Source organism: Lagopus muta, chromosome 7, assembly GCF_023343835.1.
Source record: "Lagopus muta isolate bLagMut1 chromosome 7, bLagMut1 primary, whole genome shotgun sequence".
NCBI lineage: Eukaryota > Metazoa > Chordata > Aves > Galliformes > Phasianidae > Lagopus > Lagopus muta.
The window spans coordinates 39,475,235-39,495,557 of NC_064439.1; the positions used below are offsets into that span (position 1 = coordinate 39,475,235).

The 20,323-nt window shown below is 43.7% G+C and overlaps 2 protein-coding genes across 7 annotated transcripts in view; one reads left to right on the forward strand and one right to left on the reverse strand.

The window, feature by feature from the left end:
* GADL1 (glutamate decarboxylase like 1) overlaps positions 1-7,899 on the reverse strand; it is a 243,800-nt gene extending 235,901 nt beyond the window's left edge. For 3 of the 6 annotated variants that reach the window (XM_048950657.1, XM_048950652.1, XM_048950653.1), the window contains exon 1: positions 7,316-7,637. The gene's annotated coding sequence lies outside the window, so the exon portion shown is untranslated. Of the gene's footprint in view, positions 1-7,315; positions 7,638-7,698; positions 7,781-7,841 lie in introns of those variants that run through there. The other 3 variants (XM_048950655.1, XM_048950654.1, XM_048950656.1) reach the window with 3 other exon arrangements.
* Positions 7,900-8,254: 355 nt separating this feature from the next.
* Positions 8,255-20,323, forward strand: part of STT3B (STT3 oligosaccharyltransferase complex catalytic subunit B) — a 49,587-nt gene continuing 37,518 nt past the window's right edge. The window contains exon 1 of the mRNA XM_048950634.1: positions 8,255-8,563. Coding sequence (XP_048806591.1) covers positions 8,325-8,563 — 239 coding nt within the window. The 5' untranslated portion in view covers positions 8,255-8,324. The remainder of the gene's footprint in view (positions 8,564-20,323) is intronic.

Genomic DNA, 20,323 nt, shown 5'->3' on the forward strand with positions numbered 1-20,323 from the left:
GAAAAACAGTGCTGAGAAGTCAGTTATGATTTAGTTACTGCTGACCAGTGCTCATACAGCATCAAGGTCTTTTCTGTTTGTCACACCACCCTGCTTGTGAGCAGGCTGTGGGTGCAGAGAGCCCTGGGAAGGGATACAGCCAGGAGAGCTGACCCCAGCTGACCAGAGTGATATTTCACACCATGTGATGCTTTGCTCAGCAATACAAGCTGGATGAAAGGAGGAAGGAAACAGGAGGGGGATGCTTGAGTTATGGCATTTGTCTTCCCAAGTAACCGTTATGCATGAAGAAGCTCTGCTTTCCTGGAAACAGCCAAACATCTGCCTGCTGATAGGGAGTAGTGAATGAATTCTTTATTTTGCTTTGCTTGCACATGCAGCTTTTCCTTTACCCTTGAGACTGCCTTCACTTAAAACCACACGTTTGCAGGTCTACCCTCCCAATTCTCCCTCCCCTCACATTGGAAGAACTGAGTGAGTGCCTGTGTGGGGTTTCTCTGCAGGATTAAACCATCACAGCCTTTTTTTGGTACCTAATGTGGGGCTCGAGGGGCTTAAGACCAGAACAGATTTCATCGGAGCATGCTGGATTGGATTTATAGTTGTTTTGCTGCTAATTGACAGGCTCCTGTGCCTGCCATGGGGCTCACTTTAATATATATTAGTCTAGTGCTTGCAGGGAGCTTTACTTCTTGTCTTACTCTAATGTAACTGGAAACATTTCCCTGGCCATGTATGTGGCATGTGGTAATGGCCAAGGTATGGCTGCTGGTCCTGTGCTGCTGCATTAGACAGACTGCAACTGCATTGAGAAGCTGAGTCAAAGGGTCTGAGAGCTGTGGATAAATCCATGAGGGAGCACGTATGCCTCAAAGCATCTGTGACTGGGGATAAATCTACACCAGAGCAGGTATATCTCAAAGCATCTGTGGCTGTGGATGCTGAAGCTGGCACATCCCTGAAGGGGATCACACTGGAACAAGTGGCCTAAAGTGGCCCATGAGTAAGGCAGGTACAGATATACCTCTGTAGAGATGGACTGTGGTCAACAGATAAGGCTGCACCAGTGCAGGTACTCCCTAAAGGGACTGTAAGCCTTGGACAAACTCGTGCAGGAGCACTGGCAAGGAATGGAGTTCACTGTAACATTAAACCTGATCCAAAGGGACCAGTGATGGAGAACGTAATGGACATATCTTTAAGTAACATAACCCATGCTTTGAATTGCTTGTTATATGAACATATATAGAGGAACAATCTGAGCACAAAGTGCTATCCTCAATTTGAACAGAGACTTGGGTGCTTTGGCAGCAGAATTTGTCCTCTGGCTCCGTTTTTGCAACATCACTTGTTATACAGCCAAAACAGAAAGCATCTTTTTTTGCTTCAGATTCATGGTTGCTTTCCTTTGAAATTTGTAAATTGTCTTCTATGAAAGTAATCTGAAACACCAGCTGGGTTCTTAAGTCTGGGAGAACATATCAACAACTAACACAAACTACCAATAGGGATTTCAGTATTCTAAGATCTAGAAAAATAGTACAAATAGTTAAAGAAGGAATGCAAAAGGAGTTGAGCACTAGGGATCAATTATTGTCAGATCAGTTTCCTCAAGATAAGGTTTTTAAATATTAAGATGTATTGTTCCAGATAGATGTATAATTAAAAAAAAAAAAAAATCCACGTCATGAATTTAACTGGATAACAATAAATCTGGGATGCAAGTGCTACAGTCATTGATGAAAAGATTCCTGCAGTAATAACTGAAGACCAACAGATTAAATATCACAGAACATAATCTTCAGTCCGCTTCTGTCCTCTTAGTAACCTTTCTGCAACACAGCAGTTCTTGCACTTCTGAAGAGGTCAAATCTCTTGATGCCATTGCAGTAGCCAAAAAAATCAAGTCTTATAAATCCATAAATTGGTCACCGCTGCATTTTCTTCTTGATGGAGTCCTTCAGATCTGCATGTGAGGATGGGCTGAAATTACTCTATCCCAAAGCACACATAAGCTCCTGTTCTGTAATGCATTGTGAGTTTTGGCACAGTTCATTCCACAACAAAATCATTTAAATTCTTTTGCAATTCTGATGCAGTTATTAATGCAGCAGTTGACTAGAAGAATATCTACAAGCAGTGTAGAAAATAGAAAAGAAGATAATGACTAGTCTCAAATGCTAACAACAGAAAAGCACTAGAAACAATCCACTGTAAAATAACTTCTTTCCTCAAGGCTAGGCACATTTAGACTACAAACCCAATTACAGAAATATATTGCACAATACTTACAGAGAAATTTTCAGGCATGGGGAATTCTTTGCTGATACTGTGCTACATCATCTTTCCTCCTCCTTTTTTTTTTTTTTTCCCCTGCTGAAGTACTGATGCACTGAAAGCAATACATGTAACACTGCCAAATTTTCCAACCTACAAACTTTTCTCAAATTTATTGGCCAAAATAAAATCAGAAGAGTTAAGCTTTGATGAAATACAGTTGCAGTTTACAGACAAAATGCAAATACCTCCTTCCTCTTCCCTTACATTCAATTCCAATCAGCAATAGTGTGGTACATTCTGGGAAGGGAGGCAAGGAAGAAAAATATTACTAAAGGGTGATCAAAATCCTACAGGCAAAAATAGGCTTCAAGCAATGACATAAATAAAATCTTTTCTTTCCTTTCTTCTTTTCTTTGCTATGTTTCCACACATCTTATTCTGATGCTGTAAAATGCAGCTGGCGTAACAGCTAAAAGCAGAATGCCTCTTTCCTATATTCTGCCCTTGTCCTCACTTCAGTATAGTGAGGAAATTCACATTAACGACAACTAAGCAGTCCCAGATCCCATACATTTAAAATGGACACAACTCTCACTGCATTCCCCAGGGGCTAGCTTTTCTCTCCAGCTGGGTCCCTTAGCAGTTCTGCTGTTCCAACATGATATATTAATGAGATCCAGTATCTACAGTTTCTGGGGACTTAGAATTTACATGCTAAGCATCACCATTCTACTGTCTGACAAGGCCACTCAGGATATCCCTGGAGAAAATGGCTTTTTCTTTTTTTCTCCCAACACTTCTCAACCAAAAGCAACATATTACTTCTTAGTAGAAAGGATAAAATGAACATTTTGCAAAAATGCTCCGTTGCAGAATTTGCCAAGAACAACCAAGATCTGGTGAAGCATGCATGCAAGTGCTAGAAATAACAAAACAACACTTGAGAAAGGTATTTCAGAAGTCCACAGGTTTTCTACATTGTGCAGCTCTTGCATGTAGGTAAGAATATAAGCATAAAAAATACTGTATGTGGTTTTCATGAGTTTTGGGGGGGATTTTATCATTTGTTTTGTCTTCTTCTAAAATAAAAAATAATTTAAAAAAAAGGCCAAAGATGTTGCTACAGTTATTCTAAGAAAGGCTGGGGATTTTGCAGAGCTGGTAGCAGCCTGCCAGAAGCCTGCCCATTTGTCCCTGAGGAAGTAAAGACAAGGTTGATAGAACAGGTATTGGCACCAGAGTATGCCAGGGGCTGCCTAGGGAGAGAAAGCATGCATTGAGTCTTGCCATTCCTCTTCGTGATTCCTGAGAAGTCTGTGCAAACTGCAGCAACCTTTATCACTGTGCAGGTCACAAGAAAGGGAAACTATGGAGGGAAATTAAGACAGGAGAGCAGAGAAAGAACAGCAGCTTGTGTTCAAATTCTTGGAAAGGGGGAAATCACAGCAGAACACTGTCAGAAATAAGTAAAGCCAGTTTCTACTGTTATTACTGAATTAACTGCTAGGTTAAGGCCTTGTCTAAACACAACAGTTGTGCCAGTTTAATTCAAATCAATTAAAAAACTCATTAAAGTTACACAGGTGCAAAGCTCTTTGCAGACAATCTTGTGCCAGTTTATAACTAGCTAAAGTGATTTGCATGTATTCACAAAAGGTCGCACCTGCTTCAATAAATTGATTTTTAAAATTATTTTAATTTCATGACATTTTATCTAATGTAGAAACTAATATATAGCTATTTTTAAATGCATTAAAGTTCAGGTTCTCAAGGATAATTATTATGCAGTGATATTGTATTTTCTTTCATTTAAACCCTACCATACATTTTTAAACAATGACTCTCCAGGGATTTTAGAGATGTGCTCAGTGGAATCAGGCATCTTCCAGCACGCTGAGTGATGCTCTGCTCTACATTTCAGGAAGTACTACTTCATAAAGCCATCTTCAAAATCTTAGCACTAAACTTACTAACTTGCTCATCTACAGGACCAAAAAGTTGGAAGGACTGTTTAAGGTTTGCTTATTACCCTAAACCTGCTATCTATGGCTTTTTAAACTAAGCTGCCTACTACTGTTAATGAACACTGCACAACTGTTGCCAATAAAGTTTGGCAAAAAGCATGAATTGTTCCCTCCAATCACGAGTTTGTATTTCTGATTCATAATTTATTACATAGATGTATCTGGTTTCTTCTGTCTTAATTTTGTCTGACATCCTTACAACAGCAGGATGCATGTCAGTGACACATGGTGGCCGTGTTGAGGGATGAAGAGCCCTCATATGATACTTTCCTGTACACAGATCTACAACTTTCAAGATGCTTCAGTTTGTCCAGTTGTAACACAACCTCCACACTTGGCATTACCCTCCTAACGGTTCCATTATTGAGGAAGCTTGAAAAATAAATAAGAATCCGCCCCCTCCCCCACCCCCCCCTTTAGGCATTTGGATATTATTTTACCTACTCAGAATAGGAAACTGATTTTCTATATGCAAAATGGTTCATAATCAATATGCAAAGTCAATACCTCAACCATTAATTTGGACACTTTCATGGTTATTTTGTTTTCAAAGAAAATACCACCAGACACAGTGGAACAAGTTTAAACCAAATCACCTTAAAACAAAGAAAAAAGAAGAACACAAGCATAAAGGAGGGGAAAAAAAAAAAAAGAATAATAGAATGGCTTAGGTTGGAATGGACCTTAAAGCCCACCCAGTTCCAATCCCCTGCCATGGGCAGGGCTGCCACCCACCAGCTCAGGCTGCCCAGGACCCCATCCAAACTGACCTTGAGTGCTCCAGGGATGGGGCACCACAGCTTCTCTGGGCAGCCTGTTTCCTCTAAGAATTTCTTCCTGATCTCTAATCTAAACTTGCCCTCTTTTAATCTAAAGACATTCCCTCTTGTCCTTCACTATTACACTGTAAAAAGTTGATCCCCCTCCTGCTTATAAGCTCCCTTCAAATACTGAAAGGCTGCAGGGAGGTCTCCCCACAGCCTTCTCTTCTCCAGGCTGAACAGCCCCATCTCCCTCAGACTTTTTTTATAGGAGGGGTCCTCCAGCCCTCTGGTCATCTTTTCAGACTTCCTCTGGACCTGCTCCAATAGCTCCATCACATTACAGGGCAATGGGGAAGGACAAATTTCAAGCAGGGGTGGAATGCTGTTGCTCAGTAGACATGCTTTGCATTTCCTCCAAAAAAGTGTTTTCCATTTTAGTCGTGGCAGCATAGCATCAAAACCATCCAGCTGTATGACTAGGAATTTTCATTTGAGTGCAACTGTTTAATCAGACGTACTATAAGACTACTCAATCTTATTTCACACAAAATTTTGACAATGTATTTATAGAAACATTAATAAAAGCTTGTACTAGAACTGTGCTTTTGCTACCACTAAATTTTGTTATCCAGGCTCTCATGTACAGACTTTTGAACAGTTTGAAAATGAATAGGCAACAATATCGTTTGTTACCAAGGACAAAGAAACACTTTACCATTAGTCAGCATTCAAATAAATCAAGGTCTGTCTGAGCTTGTCTATGCTCAAAAAAATTGTCAGTATAGTCAGAATGATATAAGCTCCCTGCTGGAAGTTAAAAGTTATAGCAATGAAATTTAAAGTGAATGCCATGTAACTTCATCCATACCATGTTCCACAATGATTTTTAAATAAAGCAGATTCTTAATCAAGGAAAGTTAACACTGATGATAAATTTTGCATTAAAAATTCTGGTATGCAATTTTTTTTCAGTGCATCATCAATCAATTTTGCCTTCTTAGTACCCAGACTCGTGGGTGCAGGGGAAGAAAAGACAAAGGTATTCTACATACAGCACCACGTAGAGCTGCTCCCCTACTGCATCATTAACCTTGAATTGCTGTTACCAAAGACAGGATCCAACTGTGAGAATGGAAATACCACCAGTCATTTCAGAACAGCAGACCAGGGCTGAGCCTGTCATACAATCAGTCAATGCATTTGAGAAAACAACGGATAGCTGCAAATTTCCAGCCACTTTTGCTCCTCATTCATGACCCAATTAAGGAAAAAAAAAAATCTTTCACTCGAAATGCCAATTGGGCAGCTCATTAAAAACCCTCACAGACGACACTAGGAAAGGGGCAAATGTCTAACTTAATTTCTCTTGAATGTATTATTGACCTATTTTAACTAGAGTAGAAAAGAACAATGTACTAAGAGAAAAATACAACACACACAGCTTTTTAAGAGCCAGATTCAGCAAAATTGAACCTCATAATTTTATGGAAGTTTTCTTAAACCTCATGTGAGGACTGCCCCAAAAGTAATGCCTCCTCTTTTATGATGTAGGCTCACAACATCAAGAGGCAGATGGTGGGATGGCAGTAGAGGTTGAACCTTCCCACCAATATTCCATTCCATGTTGTTGCTGTGTGACAGATGGCAGCAGAGGGGCAGTCTGACAGAATGGGATCTGACATGGAAGTCAGGAGTGAGAAGGAGCAACATTACAAGGTCCAAGCAGCGGATGTGGGCACAGTGAGGCAGTGGGTGTTGTGTTTTAGTAGTGCTGACAGTGTGTGACTGGTGTAGATTTACAACAAGTGTAATATTTAGGCTCCTTGTTCATTGCTGGTGAAAGTGCGCAGCTAATGGCGCTGGCTGTTGAAAAATAACATTTGGGAGCTGAGAATTTCCTCTATCACATAGTGTTACTAAGTCCTTTGTATCTGCTGCAGCTCCCGTGGTGATAAACAGGAGGCTTTACTTTTGGAGCAACCTACATCTCGCAACAGGCACACAACGTGCCTCGCAGCAGCCCTGCCTTCAAACCAGGTGAGTAAGCCACAGCTGGGCACAAATAAGGGCTGAGGGAAGTGTACCAGAACAGGGGTTTCAATCCGCAGCCCGGGGCCAGCCTTGCCTGCAGCTCCCTCTCCTACCTGCCCGCCCTCGGGGCCCGGTCCGGCGGTAATTAAACGGCTGAAACAAATGGCTCAGAGGAACGCAAGCCCCGAGGAGGAGCATCAAAGTGGAAGCTCGTACCTCAAAAGCCAAGCAGAAGCATTCAGGGACGGCCGGGCAGCCCTTAGCGGTAGCCTAGGGCACCCTCAGAAGAGGGCGACGAGCCCCAAGGGCTCGCTGGGGAGAGCCGCACCACGCAGCGAGTAACGGCGACGGTGCCCCTAGCACCCCACAGGGGCCGTCACAGCCGCACAAGCAGCAGCAGCAGCAGCAGCAGCAGCAGCAGCAGCAGCAGCTCCAGCGCCTCTGGCGCCACAGGCACGCCGCGAACTGCGGCTCCCAGTAGCCCCCGCGAGGCCGCACGAGACGCCAGGAGCCGCACCGGCCCACGCGCGCTGCAGCACCGCCCCCGGCGCCCCTCCTCTCCCGCTGTGACCCCCGCCGCGCCGCTCCCATTGGCTCACAGTGCCGCCACTCAGCGCCCTCCCTTTCCTGACCCGCCAATGCCCGGCGATGAAAGTCGTTTCTCCTCCGCGCGCGCGCTGCCACGCCTTCCCCTTCGTCACTCCGACTGGCCGCCGGGCCTCACCCCGCCCCTTTTAAATACCTGTCGCTTCGTGACAGGCCGTCACCGAGTTCCGGTTAGCAGGGCGACCGTGGCGATTGGCCAGTCCCTCCCCCCGGTCCCCTCCTTCTCCCGCAGCCCCGCCCCTGCCCCCGTAGCTCCTCCCGCGCCGGAGGGCGGCAATGTCAAACCGCCCGCGAGCCGCCGGACGCCAGCCCGCGCGCGCCCGCCCCCTGCGCTCACGCGCACGCGCGGCCCCTTAGCACCGCTCCGGCGGCGGCCGCGCGCCCTCCGCCCCTCCCCGCTCCGTCGTCACCGCCCGCCCCTGGGCTGCCGAGGGCGGCGGCGGGAGGCAGAGCTCGGCGAGGCGAGGCGGCGGTGGCGGCGGGCGGCCCGCGAGGAGCGCGGCGGCAGCGGGCTGGCTCTGCCCCTTCCCTCCCTCCCCCCCGCCCTTCCCTTCCCCCGCCCCTCCCTCCTCCCCGCGCGCGCCGGGCGGAGCGGCTGCGAGGGAGCCCCGGGCGCAACATGGCGGAGCACTCGGCCCCCGACAGCAAGCACAAGCCCGGCGCCGCCGCCAACTCCGTGGCGCCGCTCAACAGCCGCGGCGGGCCGGGGGGCGGCCTGTCGGGGGGCCTGTCGCAGCCGGCGGGCTGGCAGTCACTGCTCTCCTTCACCATCCTCTTCCTGGCCTGGCTGGCCGGCTTCAGCTCGCGCCTCTTCGCCGTCATCCGCTTCGAGAGCATCATCCACGAGTTCGACCCCTGGTGAGCGCCCACGGGGGAGGAGCGGGTGCTGGTCCCGGCAGCGCCGCCCCGTCCGGCCGCGGCGGCGGCGGGAGGCAGGGAAGGAAAGAGGGAGGGAAGGAGGGGGGGAGCCGGGCGTCGTGCGCGGGGCTCCGTCCTTCCCCGGCTCGGTTGGGGCGCGGTGGCAGTGACAGCGCCGTGCGAGGACGTGCCCGCGTCCCGACCGCGCTTATCCGCAACTTTGCGTGCGGCGCGGCGCGGCGGGAGGCTCGGGGTAACGAGCGCCGTCTTTTCCATCCCAAGTCCCGTCTCGCAGGGCTGCTGCCACGCGAAGGAGGGAGGTGCTTTGTTTTGAAATCCGCGTTAAGATCATCGAAACCTGAAATTGTTGCTGCAACTACACCCCTTCTGCAAAGCGTGCGCTCCGCTGTGGCGATCCAAAAGCACAACTTCCTCTTTTCTATGTGTGTGTGGTGGTTTCCCCCCCCCCTCCCCCCCGTCTCTCATGTAATCCATTCAGAAATCGTGGCACAGAACAGGCGGAGGGAACAAGGAATCGCTTTGTTTTTAAGCGTTGCACGAAGCAATCCGTGCTTTGTGATCTGAAAGCCAAATATCTGCAGAGCGCCGAGCAGTCGCCCAAAATTTAAGAGCTGTTTCTGCAAACGCAGAAGGGAGGAATGCAAACTCTTAATTAATAAAGTTAACAGCAGGGAGCACAGCTACATGCAGCTGCAGTGAGCATATAACCCCGGGGTCACATCCTGGGGAGCAGTTTTTAAGGCTCTTCTGATCTAAATCTAAGCAAAAATCAGTGGCAGAGGAAACTTGATACAAATGACGTCTTTGCACAACTTTATCTGGTTTCTGTAATCAGAAGGCTCATCCTTGGACGAATGAAAATTGCACAGCATTGGGTTGTGTAACTCGTCGCTAAACCTTGAAGGACATTAGGAACGTGCCAGGAGAGCTCAGTTTGTGGCCCTGGTGATGGCTGTGAAGATAACCTGCAGTGTGACGGGATGCACAGTCATCTTCCTGCGCGTGCAAACAGGGCACTGCTGCTGTGCTGTTGCACGGAGCTCTGCTCGTGGGGAGCTGCAAAGTTGACAGAACTCAGTGGTTTTAGTGCAGGTCTGTGGGAAGCAGAGAGATGTCGAGAGCAATGCCAGTGTCATGTTGCTGCACGCCAGGAACAGCGGAGGCAAATGCACTTAAGTTAATTAGTAGGAAAGAGAACCTAAAATGGTAGAAACTGGGGGGAAAAGAAGTGTGTTCTCTATTGCAGCAGTGATATCGATGGAGAAAGTGAACAGCGATGTTCCCAAATACTGCCGAGTAGTGAGGAATTAGTGTTTTTTTCACAGTCATAAGGATCTTAGAAACCTGAATCTGATGTGGGAAAAGCACTCATGAAAAGAGATTAGCAGTGCCCTATTTTTATTTTTTTAACCACTTCTTTAGCAGATTGTGCAGGTGAACAGCTTTCCATTTCCCTTTAGGCGTCAGTGAAACAGTTCCATGTTGTTTCCCATTCCTTTGGCTTTTTCTGTCAAGCCTGTATAGGGCGTATGCATCTGTTCTCTGTTATTTGTTTTGTGATGAGAGAAAGCTGTGGTCTGTGTGGTAAAATCAGGAGCATTAAGCGAATCTGTTAATCTTTGGAATGGAAAACATTGCCTCTGAGGTGTAGGAAGCTTTCTCCTTTACTTAGGAAATCCCTTTTCCCCTGCACACGTAAGAAACATAAGGAATCTAGGGTGGAAGCAAAGGGGGGCTTGCTTTGGGTTATCAGCAAGTTAACTGGATCAAATACTCTGTTATCTCTAGCATCTGCTTCCAGTTAGGTTTCTGCTGGTAAGGTGAGGGTTTTATTGGAGGGGCTGGGGTGCTCTGTACAACTTGCTTCTGAGCCTTTCTTCAGGTGTCATTTCTTCCAGAAATGGCCCACTTGTATAGACAGCCTAGTGCAGTACAGAGGGCAGCATTTGCTTTTGATCTCCGTTGCAATACAGCTCTCGTTTGAGGGAAAACAAGCTGGCATTTTGTTGTCACCATGCTGCCCTACGAACTTGTGGCCTGATTATCATTACTGGGATTACTGTTTTCTTTCATGCTGAATACCTCTTTCAAATAGCATTGCCACTCTATTTCCCATGCTTTGTTTACTCCCCATGCTTGAGCTGGTCCAGAGACTGTGAAAAACATGTGTAATTTGTGTCAGCTCCTAGGTTGGGAGCTGATGCATGGAGTCAGTCAGCATGCACTGGGAGCTATTCTTGGCTATTGGCAAAGCCTTCAGCACTTCAGAATTTTGTTATCAGACCAAGAACTTGAAACTTGGGCAGTGGTTCCAGTGTGCACTAGGGTAGACAGGTTTTCTGCCTAAAATTTAGTTCATGGGTTGGCTAGTCTGGCAGCTGGGTGAACCAAGAGCGTCATTTCTGTGCTATGCACTTCTGAGCGTGCAGTGAGGTGTGTTCATGAAAGTAAAGCTGTGCTTAACCCAGCTGTCCAGCTTCCTCCTTTCAGGTGCTGCCTTAAGTGCCACCATGGCTGCCCAACCAAGGCAACCAGACTTACAGAATACCAGAACGGGGACTGTTTCACCCCTTACCTGCTGCTTTGCATCCAGTGTGCAACCCCAACCTGCTGCTACACTATGTCACCTACCCACTCGATCACATGTACTCATAGTAACCTCTATAAGCTGAGTGTATACATATGAGGCAGATGAGTCTACCAATACAGTTGCATCCTGCCACACACTGGTATTGCTACTGACTAAAGCAGGAGCAACCTTTGGTGCATCCGTAGTCTTCAGTGAGTGCTATCACAACAGCGCCATTCGTTCTGTTTGCACAGCTCTCACAGCTGTCACATGTGAGAAACGTATCTGAATCATTAATCATATCCCATGGCATTAAGTCAAACTTTTGTCTTTCCTGAGAATTTTAACAGCTTTCTAAACAGTAGACTTGGAAACTCAGTCACCAGAGGAGTAAAAGAGCTGGCTGAAACTGGAATGCGGAAACTCTTGTGCCTGGGCACGAGACATCTTCACGTGTGCTGTGCAGCACCAGCGTGATCTTGTCAGCCAGGTTTGCCTCCTGCTTCCAGGCATGTTGTGTCCTACTGTCCTGCCAGCTCTGGTGCTGAACAGCACTGCAGCAAGCTTGTGCACATCTTTACCTCTTCCAACCTGGCACCACTGTTCAGTTCAAACCACCCTGTGTCACCAGGACAGCCGTTTTTTATCATACTTCACATAATTGTGAAGCTATGGGGAAGCGTGGTTTGTATACACAATAGCGGTCTACTTTCTCATCACTGATACCATCAGCTGCTGTTAGTGGACTGTGGTGATTGGCAATAAACTGGCAAAAATAAGGGTAAGGCCAGTGCGATGGCATTTCAGAGGTAGACAGGTTGAGGGAAATTAGGATTTTACCTTGAGCACAGACATGTTTCCCTTGGCTCAAGCGCTCTACACTTGAATTCTTGAGCAGTTAGGAACTTTTTATTAATGGAAACATAAATTAACACATTTAACTAAAATATGAAAGCTTCATTAAAATCCAGGGTGTGACTCAAGTAAATGTGGAAGGTGTATAGAGCTGATCAAACACTGAAGTTTGTGTTAATGTATTGATTTCATTGGGAGAGAGCAAGGCTATAGGTTTGCACTGTAGTTTGCTGATCTGATGGTTGCTTTTTGGAGTAGGAGTTCTGTCACCTACAGTGCAGTCCTGCTTTTTCCTTTGTGCTTACTGTGAAGCACTCATGGTGAGCTGATTCAGTGAGGAAAACTGTCAAAATAGTGTAGCATTTTAGTTCTCCGAACCTGCCCACAATCAATTTTTATATTGCACTTTAGTCTTGTTATTTTTGAGGAAGAACATGAACGTGAGGAGAGAATGCAAATAGCAACTGATTTTACAGTATAAAATCAGGTTGGGAGAAAGGTGTGTACATGTAGAAACAGCATGTTAAGAGTGGAGCAACAAGAGTGACGAAAGAAAGGTAGGTAGCAGTGAATGAGGGAGCCTTAGACAAGTGTTCATAAGGGGGAAAAATTAGGTAAGGAGAATGATGATGTGCTTATAAAGTAGATAATCTCAGTTAACGTATCGTTCTGTCTGTAAGCTATGAGTGGATGTGGCCTTCCCAGGTAATTCATCTGACTGCTGCTCACCTGCTGGTGGCTCTTCTTGCTGGGCAACCGGACAGCAAGTTGCACAGTAGATGTGTTGTTCTCAAGTGGTGGCAGACACCATCATCTCCAAACTGCTGCCATTCTGGACACTCTCACCCCATCCCGTAGTCTTATGGGAGGTGAGCACATGATTGCAGATCTGTTTAGGAAACATTTCCCACCCTCTTAAACATTCTTTTCCCAACCACCTTCTTTTGTTTATAATCTTTGACAACTTCCAGACTTTGGGAAAACATCTGGTTCCAATTCACTGTGAATATTATTGGATTGATATATTGGATTGATTTTGAGATGCTGGAAAATGTCAAGATATTAATGTTAAAACCTTATATTTTCTTCATTCACAAGCCTTTAGATCCTATGAAATGAGAAATATTCTGGTTCCATTTGATCGGCATATATTTCAAAATTCTGTCAGCATAGGAGGGCCATTGGATTTTAGCACTTTCTAGATTGAGAGATGCATCTCTGCATGTCCAGGGACTTGAACAGCCTTTCCACGTTTAGATACTTGGCCATTTGGAATCAACCTTTTCAAGAAGGTTTATATGGTACCAAATCAAGAAGATGTGAAATTGAGTATACTGGACTTTTCTGCTGCTTAGGAAATTGCAGAAAGTGGTTAAGTATTAGAAATTCAATGGAAGGAGTACAGGCTGACAGACACCTTGGGCAAAGTTGTAAGTGTAACAGAGAGACGCTGAGTGGGAAGGCTCAAAGTTTATCAGGCTGTAGGCCAAAGAAGCTAAAAGCAGTTCCCCTTGTGGTTTTGAAGTGTCTGGCATTCATGTAAGAATCAACGCTCTGTTCCATTTCTCCTGTTGTTTTCCATCACATTTACTGTTGGTATAGTTTCTTTCTTCACTAGCCCAACTTTTAATAGGGTAGAAAGCTTCACATGCTTGCGATAATGGGGTTATGGATGAGAAGGTAAGAGGAACAGCACTGATAAAATGTAGAGGGAATGTGTGGAGAGCCTGTCTTTACAGCATCTCCTGGAAAACATGGGAGATGAGACAGAGTGCTTGCACAGTGCCCACCCTTCTATTGATTTGTGGAATGAAACTGGAGGAGCAAAATGTATCAGGCTGGTTTTGTAGGCTGGGTTAAACTGAACCAACAAGTTTAGCATTTAATAGTGCGATTATTTTTTTATAAAATAGTCTGCAAAAATGCTTTATCTAGTCAGGTGTTATGGAGTGACTGCTATGATGAAAATCCTTGAATGGACTTCTCTTAGCAGGTATTCTATTACTTGAGCAGCTTAATACGTTCTGTTTTTTAAACGGAAAGTTGATTTCATTACAGAAGGTCAAAGGTTGTTTTTAAAGGTTTTCTTTTGCTTCCTATCATAATTCTAACAGCCCTTGGTGTTGGCAAAAAGTAATCCTAACTCTCATGTTTTAAATCTGACTCAGGTTGAACTTGAGGTGTGGATTTGTGGAGGCAGGTTCAGACAGCAAAGTTAGCAGGAAAATTTGAAATCCCATAGGTACTTAAAAATAGGCTGGGGGTAGATGTGTTTGAATGTCTTTACTGTTCCACAAGCATCTCCCGATGCAGACAGGTTCTTTCCCATTTAATGGATGTCTGTGGACGTGCTGCAGAAAGTTTCCTGCTTAATTCTTGAAAATTCTGTTCTTGCAAGCACTTTGAGGTACATTCACACTGACATTTAGCACCAGTCCTGAGGGCTTCCTTCTACTTAGCAGAGTTGGCAAAGCCGCTGCTTTTGCAACCTGTGCTCTGTAGCGGGGCATGCACGCATTTTTTTATTGCTATTGTAAAGTCCTCTAGCAAAACTTGTAGCCATCAGATTTACCACGTGCTTGGAGAGCAAAGTGAACTTGGGACAAGTAAGAAGCGGGACTATTACTGTAGTCTTTCTGTGTTTTATATCTGCAGCATGTCCAACAGACTCATTTTCAGCAATACGGCTGAGCAGAGCTTATGATCTTTATCTGAACTGTTGCTGGGAATCAAGCTGAGATGTTCTTAGTGTTAGTAGCTGATAGGTCTGGGTTTGAGAAGTACCACTACACGGACCCTAGCATTACACTGCACCTTACAGGAGATGAAACGGCCGAAGGAATTAATTTACAGCCGTGGATACAAACAGAACAGTTCAGCTTCCTTATTTCTCTTATGGCAGCTTTCCCTCGGTAAAAGCTCCTATGGCATATGGAAAATGGAGTTCTTCCTACACTTCAGAATTCCTGCTATTAAGTGAGGCAATATCCCTGTGCTTTAGCAGAAGAAATGGTCTCTTTTCATCAAGAAGTAACTGGGTACTTGTGCATGAGAGCTTCATAGAGCAGAAAGTGGCATTTAAGGTGTATATTTGGTGTGGGAGACCCAAGTCCACTGTCAGATCTTATTTTTTAAAGAGCTTGTCTGATAGAAATGACTAGAGTATGTGAACTGTGAGGAGAATTATTCCTGGGTGTTACTCATACCACATTCTACAGCATTTTATTTACATGGTTCAAGTTAGTTTGTTAGTTAAAGAGCTTTTCAGAGTTCAGCTGATAATCCATGGAGATAGAATTGCAATACACCTTTGCAAAAAGGTTCCTCACTGAAAACCAACAAACAAAATCCTCAGGATACAGTATTGCCACCGGGGATTTCAGTTTAGTTTGTGGATTTTTGGTGGCGTTCTTAATAGAATCGCTGCTTTACATACTATTATTTGCATTTGTTCAGAAAAGTGGCTCACTGAATGCATCTCATTCATTGGTACTATCTGTCCTGTTTGAATGGTAAATGATTTCTGAAGAAAGGAAAAATAGCATGTCATTATGTCATTTTAAACTGTTCTAGCATATGTGGCTGGGCAACCTACATTATGTGACTTTTTTTAGTCTCCACTGAATTGCCAATTTTATTTTATTTTTTTCAATTATTATTCTATAAATTGTAGCTTACTTCTTTAGCTCCAAGGAATATGTTGTTTTGTTGTCTCTGTTTTGGTTTTTATTCAGTCTTCACAATAGAGGCATATCTGAAGGAAAAAGGAGTGAGAAGGACCTGCTTGATTACAGAGTTGATCAGAAAGACCACGTTTTGGCCTGAATGCTTGCCTGCTACAAGCAGAGGATTTCAAAATATGGCAGCGCATACTGTTGAGGCAGAAGCAAAACAACAGAACAAGCCTACTTGTCCTAAATACCTTTCTGCATGTCTTCTGCACCAGCTCTTATTTTTATCTCTTGCGTGTCTTGAATGTCCTTCCTTCCTATTCTAAATTTATCACAAACTCATTGGAAAGTTCAGCTGAATAACTTGGAATTTTGTAAATATTGTTTCAAGTGCATATCTTGGAAAAGACAGTTTCATTTTCACAACTGTAACTTTTTAAGTTCATCATTTGGCTATTAAAGGCCTTCCAAAGTGCCTTTAGTTTTTTCACTGGCAGTAGATAAAATGCCTTGAAGTTGCAATTCTTCTCATTTAGAAAGTCAGTGAAACAAAATTGGAGCTTTGGCATTATATTGATGTTAACGGTGGAAGTAAATGGGTATCTCTTTGGCTTGCTTTACTGTAGAATAAAGATCATTAAAGCCAGTGCAGTGCTTGAGTTTTCTATAAAGCAGTGTAATGCTACAGTACTCTGTTTTATCTTATACAGGTAACTAGAATGATTTATCCAACCTCAAATGCCTGAAGTAATATTTGAAAAAAGCTGTTGCATATGTCTCACAATTTATTCTGCGCTGTAGCAGTTTTAATCTTTCATTTGCCAAGTAGAAAATAGATTTTGACACTAAAGAGACTAAGTTAAATATTTGTGACAGTGTCTTAATTTGTGATGTCTCAGGTCAGCATCATTCTTCTGCTGGTAATGACAAATGTAAGTGTTCTGCTATGGCTAAACATGCTTAGGAGCCAAAGAACCTGTAGTGCTTTAATCTTGTAATGCACTGCTTCTTTACCAGTGTTCCTTGCATCTTCCTAAAGGAGAGCCTGATTTTTATTGTGAGTGGTTTGGATGGCCCTATTAGCATCTAAGCAGGTGGAGTTCCTGAAGTTGCCATCATCTGTTGGACGTTTCTTGGGATAATTGTCTAGCATGCTAATAAAGCAACTGACAGGAATCTGAGAAGTGCAGGTGTCAGGGAATGTGGCTGGATGCAGGAAGAGGGAAACTCCCCTTTCCAGTGGCAGTGAGCTGCTATATTGTCACAGCTGCTATCCTCCTTTGGCCACAGGTATCCCTGAGTTCCCTGACCAACAAGCAGTGAGCATATCAACAGTTCCCGCTAAAGCTCTTTGACTGCACTGTTTAAATGTTCCACCAGAGATGAGGTTGCTGTTGGTTGAATGGTTACACGGGCTGATGACACCTAGATCAGAGCCCCTTTTCTGAATTAGCAAGGCTTGGTTGTTTTGATTTCTTTTTTTTTTTTTCAATCTTCACAATAGAGGCATATTTGAAGGAAAAAGGAGCAAGAAGGACCTGCTTGACTACAGGGTTGATCAGGCTCTAGGCACTGTCTTCTGATTTAAATGTGCATTTGTGGAGAGTTGAGAGGGCATCCTGTCTGCTGGGGATTGAAGCGTGGAAAGGCCCGGAACAGGCCAACTTAATTCATCTCTGGAGAGCGAGTAAAGAGAAGATTTAGTATTATTTGACCTCAGAACCATCTCCTGAGAATTTCCCGACAACTTTCACATATCCACTGCCATACACTCTTTTCTTCCCTGCCTGAACTGCAGCTGATCCTCTTGCTTTAGTGTCCCCCTTACCCTGTTCTGTTTCATGTGCAACCAGTTGTTCGTTCTACCTTAACCCCATTTACAGGGCAGTGAGGGAGAAGGGCAAGACATGGCACATCAAGTCAGGGCCTGTCACTTCATAAAGTGACATTAAAAGCTAAACCCAACTCTTTTACTGTTCAATAATACAGGACAGAAGGGATATAACCAGCAAATAGTACATTACTGTAGCCAGCCTGTCAAGGAGGTGATGTGTTTTGGAACACGCTTCTGGGCATGTGATAGAAAGATGGGTACAGTCTGAATATTTCTGTGATAGCATTTGTGCTAGAAAGGCATCACAGCTTCAAAGAGTGTCTGTAATTTTAAAGCCTTTCTCATTTTAAAACTATTGCCCCACATCCATTTCTTCTCCTTGCTTTTAAGGGCACCTTCTAGGTCACATTTTAAAGAATCGGATTTGGCTGGTTATCTAAAGCAAGAAAAGAGCACAGTCAAGTAAGTTAATAGTTACAGTATAGTGAGACAAAAGAATACTAGAAATCAGTTGTGTAATGAGACAAACATGCAACTTTAATTTCACATTGTATGCAGCAGGAATTTAATTATAAATACTCTCTTAACTGCTAAGCACTGTAGTACACTTAATCTGTAATGCTTCTGTGAGGTTACCTAATAAAAAGCAAATCATGTTTTATTATCATACTTCTGTGATTCCTGTGCATAGCCTTTAAAGAAATAGTGGTAACTGTTAGGTGCAGTTGTTAACATGTTAAATGAAATTCAGTGAAAACTCACATTTTTGTTTTGATTTAGACTTACTGGAAACAGTATGAAAGATATAAAATAGATGTAGAGAAGTAAATTTAAATTCTTCTTGCCACACTCCTGACAATAAATCTGACAGTGAATATGGATCAGGAATGCAAAATACAGTTTGAAAGATAAATTCCTATCTGTCTATTGCAGGGAAGGATAAAGACCACTTTCTATTGTCTGCTTTCTTGGTCTTTGCTTATCTTATTGGTAACCTCCTGTTTCCACACTGATTTCCTTCAGCATAAGAATATCTGTGTAGTCACTCTGCAAACAGTTGGAATGGTTTCTGCCCTCATCTAGAGGCTGCCATCCTTTGTGCTGGTCTGTGTTAATGGATTATGGAGTGCTTCTAATCTGCTTCAGGAAAAAAAGTCAGGTGAAATTGTTTAAATCATCTTTAGAGCAGTATGCTTTTAGCTGTGATTCAAGCTAATTATCTGATTTGGGCAGTGGAGCAGATTAAGAGCACTCCTGTATGACTTTTAACTAGCGAAGCTCAGTTGAAGGATAACTGCCACAGTTAATTTTGGGCGTGTAATTAGTACAAGGCATTCTAGAGTTGTGCATTGCCTTTTTACCCTTCTTTGCTCATTTGCAGTTTGGACTACGTTCATGCCTTTTTCTTTTCAGCTTGTTCAATTAGGGCATAATTAAATTTATCTCTAGGTTTCTCCAGATGGCGGACATACAGCTGAGTTTGGTCTGCAGGTACCTATGTCTATCTGTCTAATGCAACATTTGTTTACTGTTGTCACATCACTGAGGTACACTGAATTTAAGCAGACATGTATAGAGTTAAATAAAATTAGGTCTCTTACTCTGACCTCAGTCAGAGAGACTGGACTGAAGTTGCTCAAGGTAAGACAGCATCAGAGCAGAACCACACTTTCTTTGTCTTATCCACTCTAAAATATTAATTTTTATTTTTGCAATATCCATTGTTGTAGAAGACAGTGAGACAATATTGCAACAGATAAAGCTGAATAGGCGTGCTATGAAAGGTCCAGCTTGAACTAAACTGAACAATAACCAGAAAGGACAGCTGAAAAAAAAAGCATAGTCAGGGAATTCAGGTAACTAAGAATTGATTGCAGTAGGAGGAATAGTAGATGTATTAAGAGATGTACTAAAGAGTAAGTTTTAAGGGAATAGTATGTCGGTTGAAAGGTTGCCTTTTTTTAACTTGCTAAACTGAATTAGGCTGCTGATGTGCAACCATAACACCTCAGATTATTTTGGGGTTTTTTGAGTTGACAAAGTATATTAGCACAACTGCTACAAGGAAGTTAAAGTAACCTTGGAGGCTGAGCCTCTCTCTGAGAATCTTGCTTACTTTTAAATTTACCTTGAATTTTGTAGAGTAGAAAGAATCTGCCAGGTCACCTTGGATCCTGCCTGGCTTTCACTGTTTTCACTATTTCACTTACAGGAAAGTGATCATGAAGTTAGTTGAACTACTCTTTGGTTTAGGTACTTGTATAATCAACAAACATAAAGCTGCTATAATTATGAAATAAACAAGAGAGTTTGGCAAAGCAGAATATAATAACAAAAAGAGAATAGATAGAATGCTTACTCACATGCTGGGCTCACTGCAAAACTCCAGACAAAGGATCTCCAGAAGAGACCCTTCCCCACTGGCAGTCAGCCCTTAAATGGGTCTAGGAGAGGTGCAGCCAGGCTCCAGCCCTTCCATCACACAGCTGAATTGCCTTCACCTGTGCTCCATGGCTGACTCAGTGCTCGCCTCAGGTGGTCAGTCAGAGGTTCAGGCTGTGGTTCAGCAGTTCCCATACACTACTGCTTCCATAACTGCCACTGTGTTGTAGTGCAGAGATTACTTTACTATGTAATAAAGATTGACTGTGAGAGATACTCTCAAACAGTTAAAATATTCTTAAAGTAGCCATCCTTTATTTAATTCTGCATATCAAACTATTACAGAAATTAGCCTTCTTTTCTGAGTATGTATTAGATCTCACTGCAAAAGAGCATCACTTCAATAAGAGTCCACTACATCTGTTTAG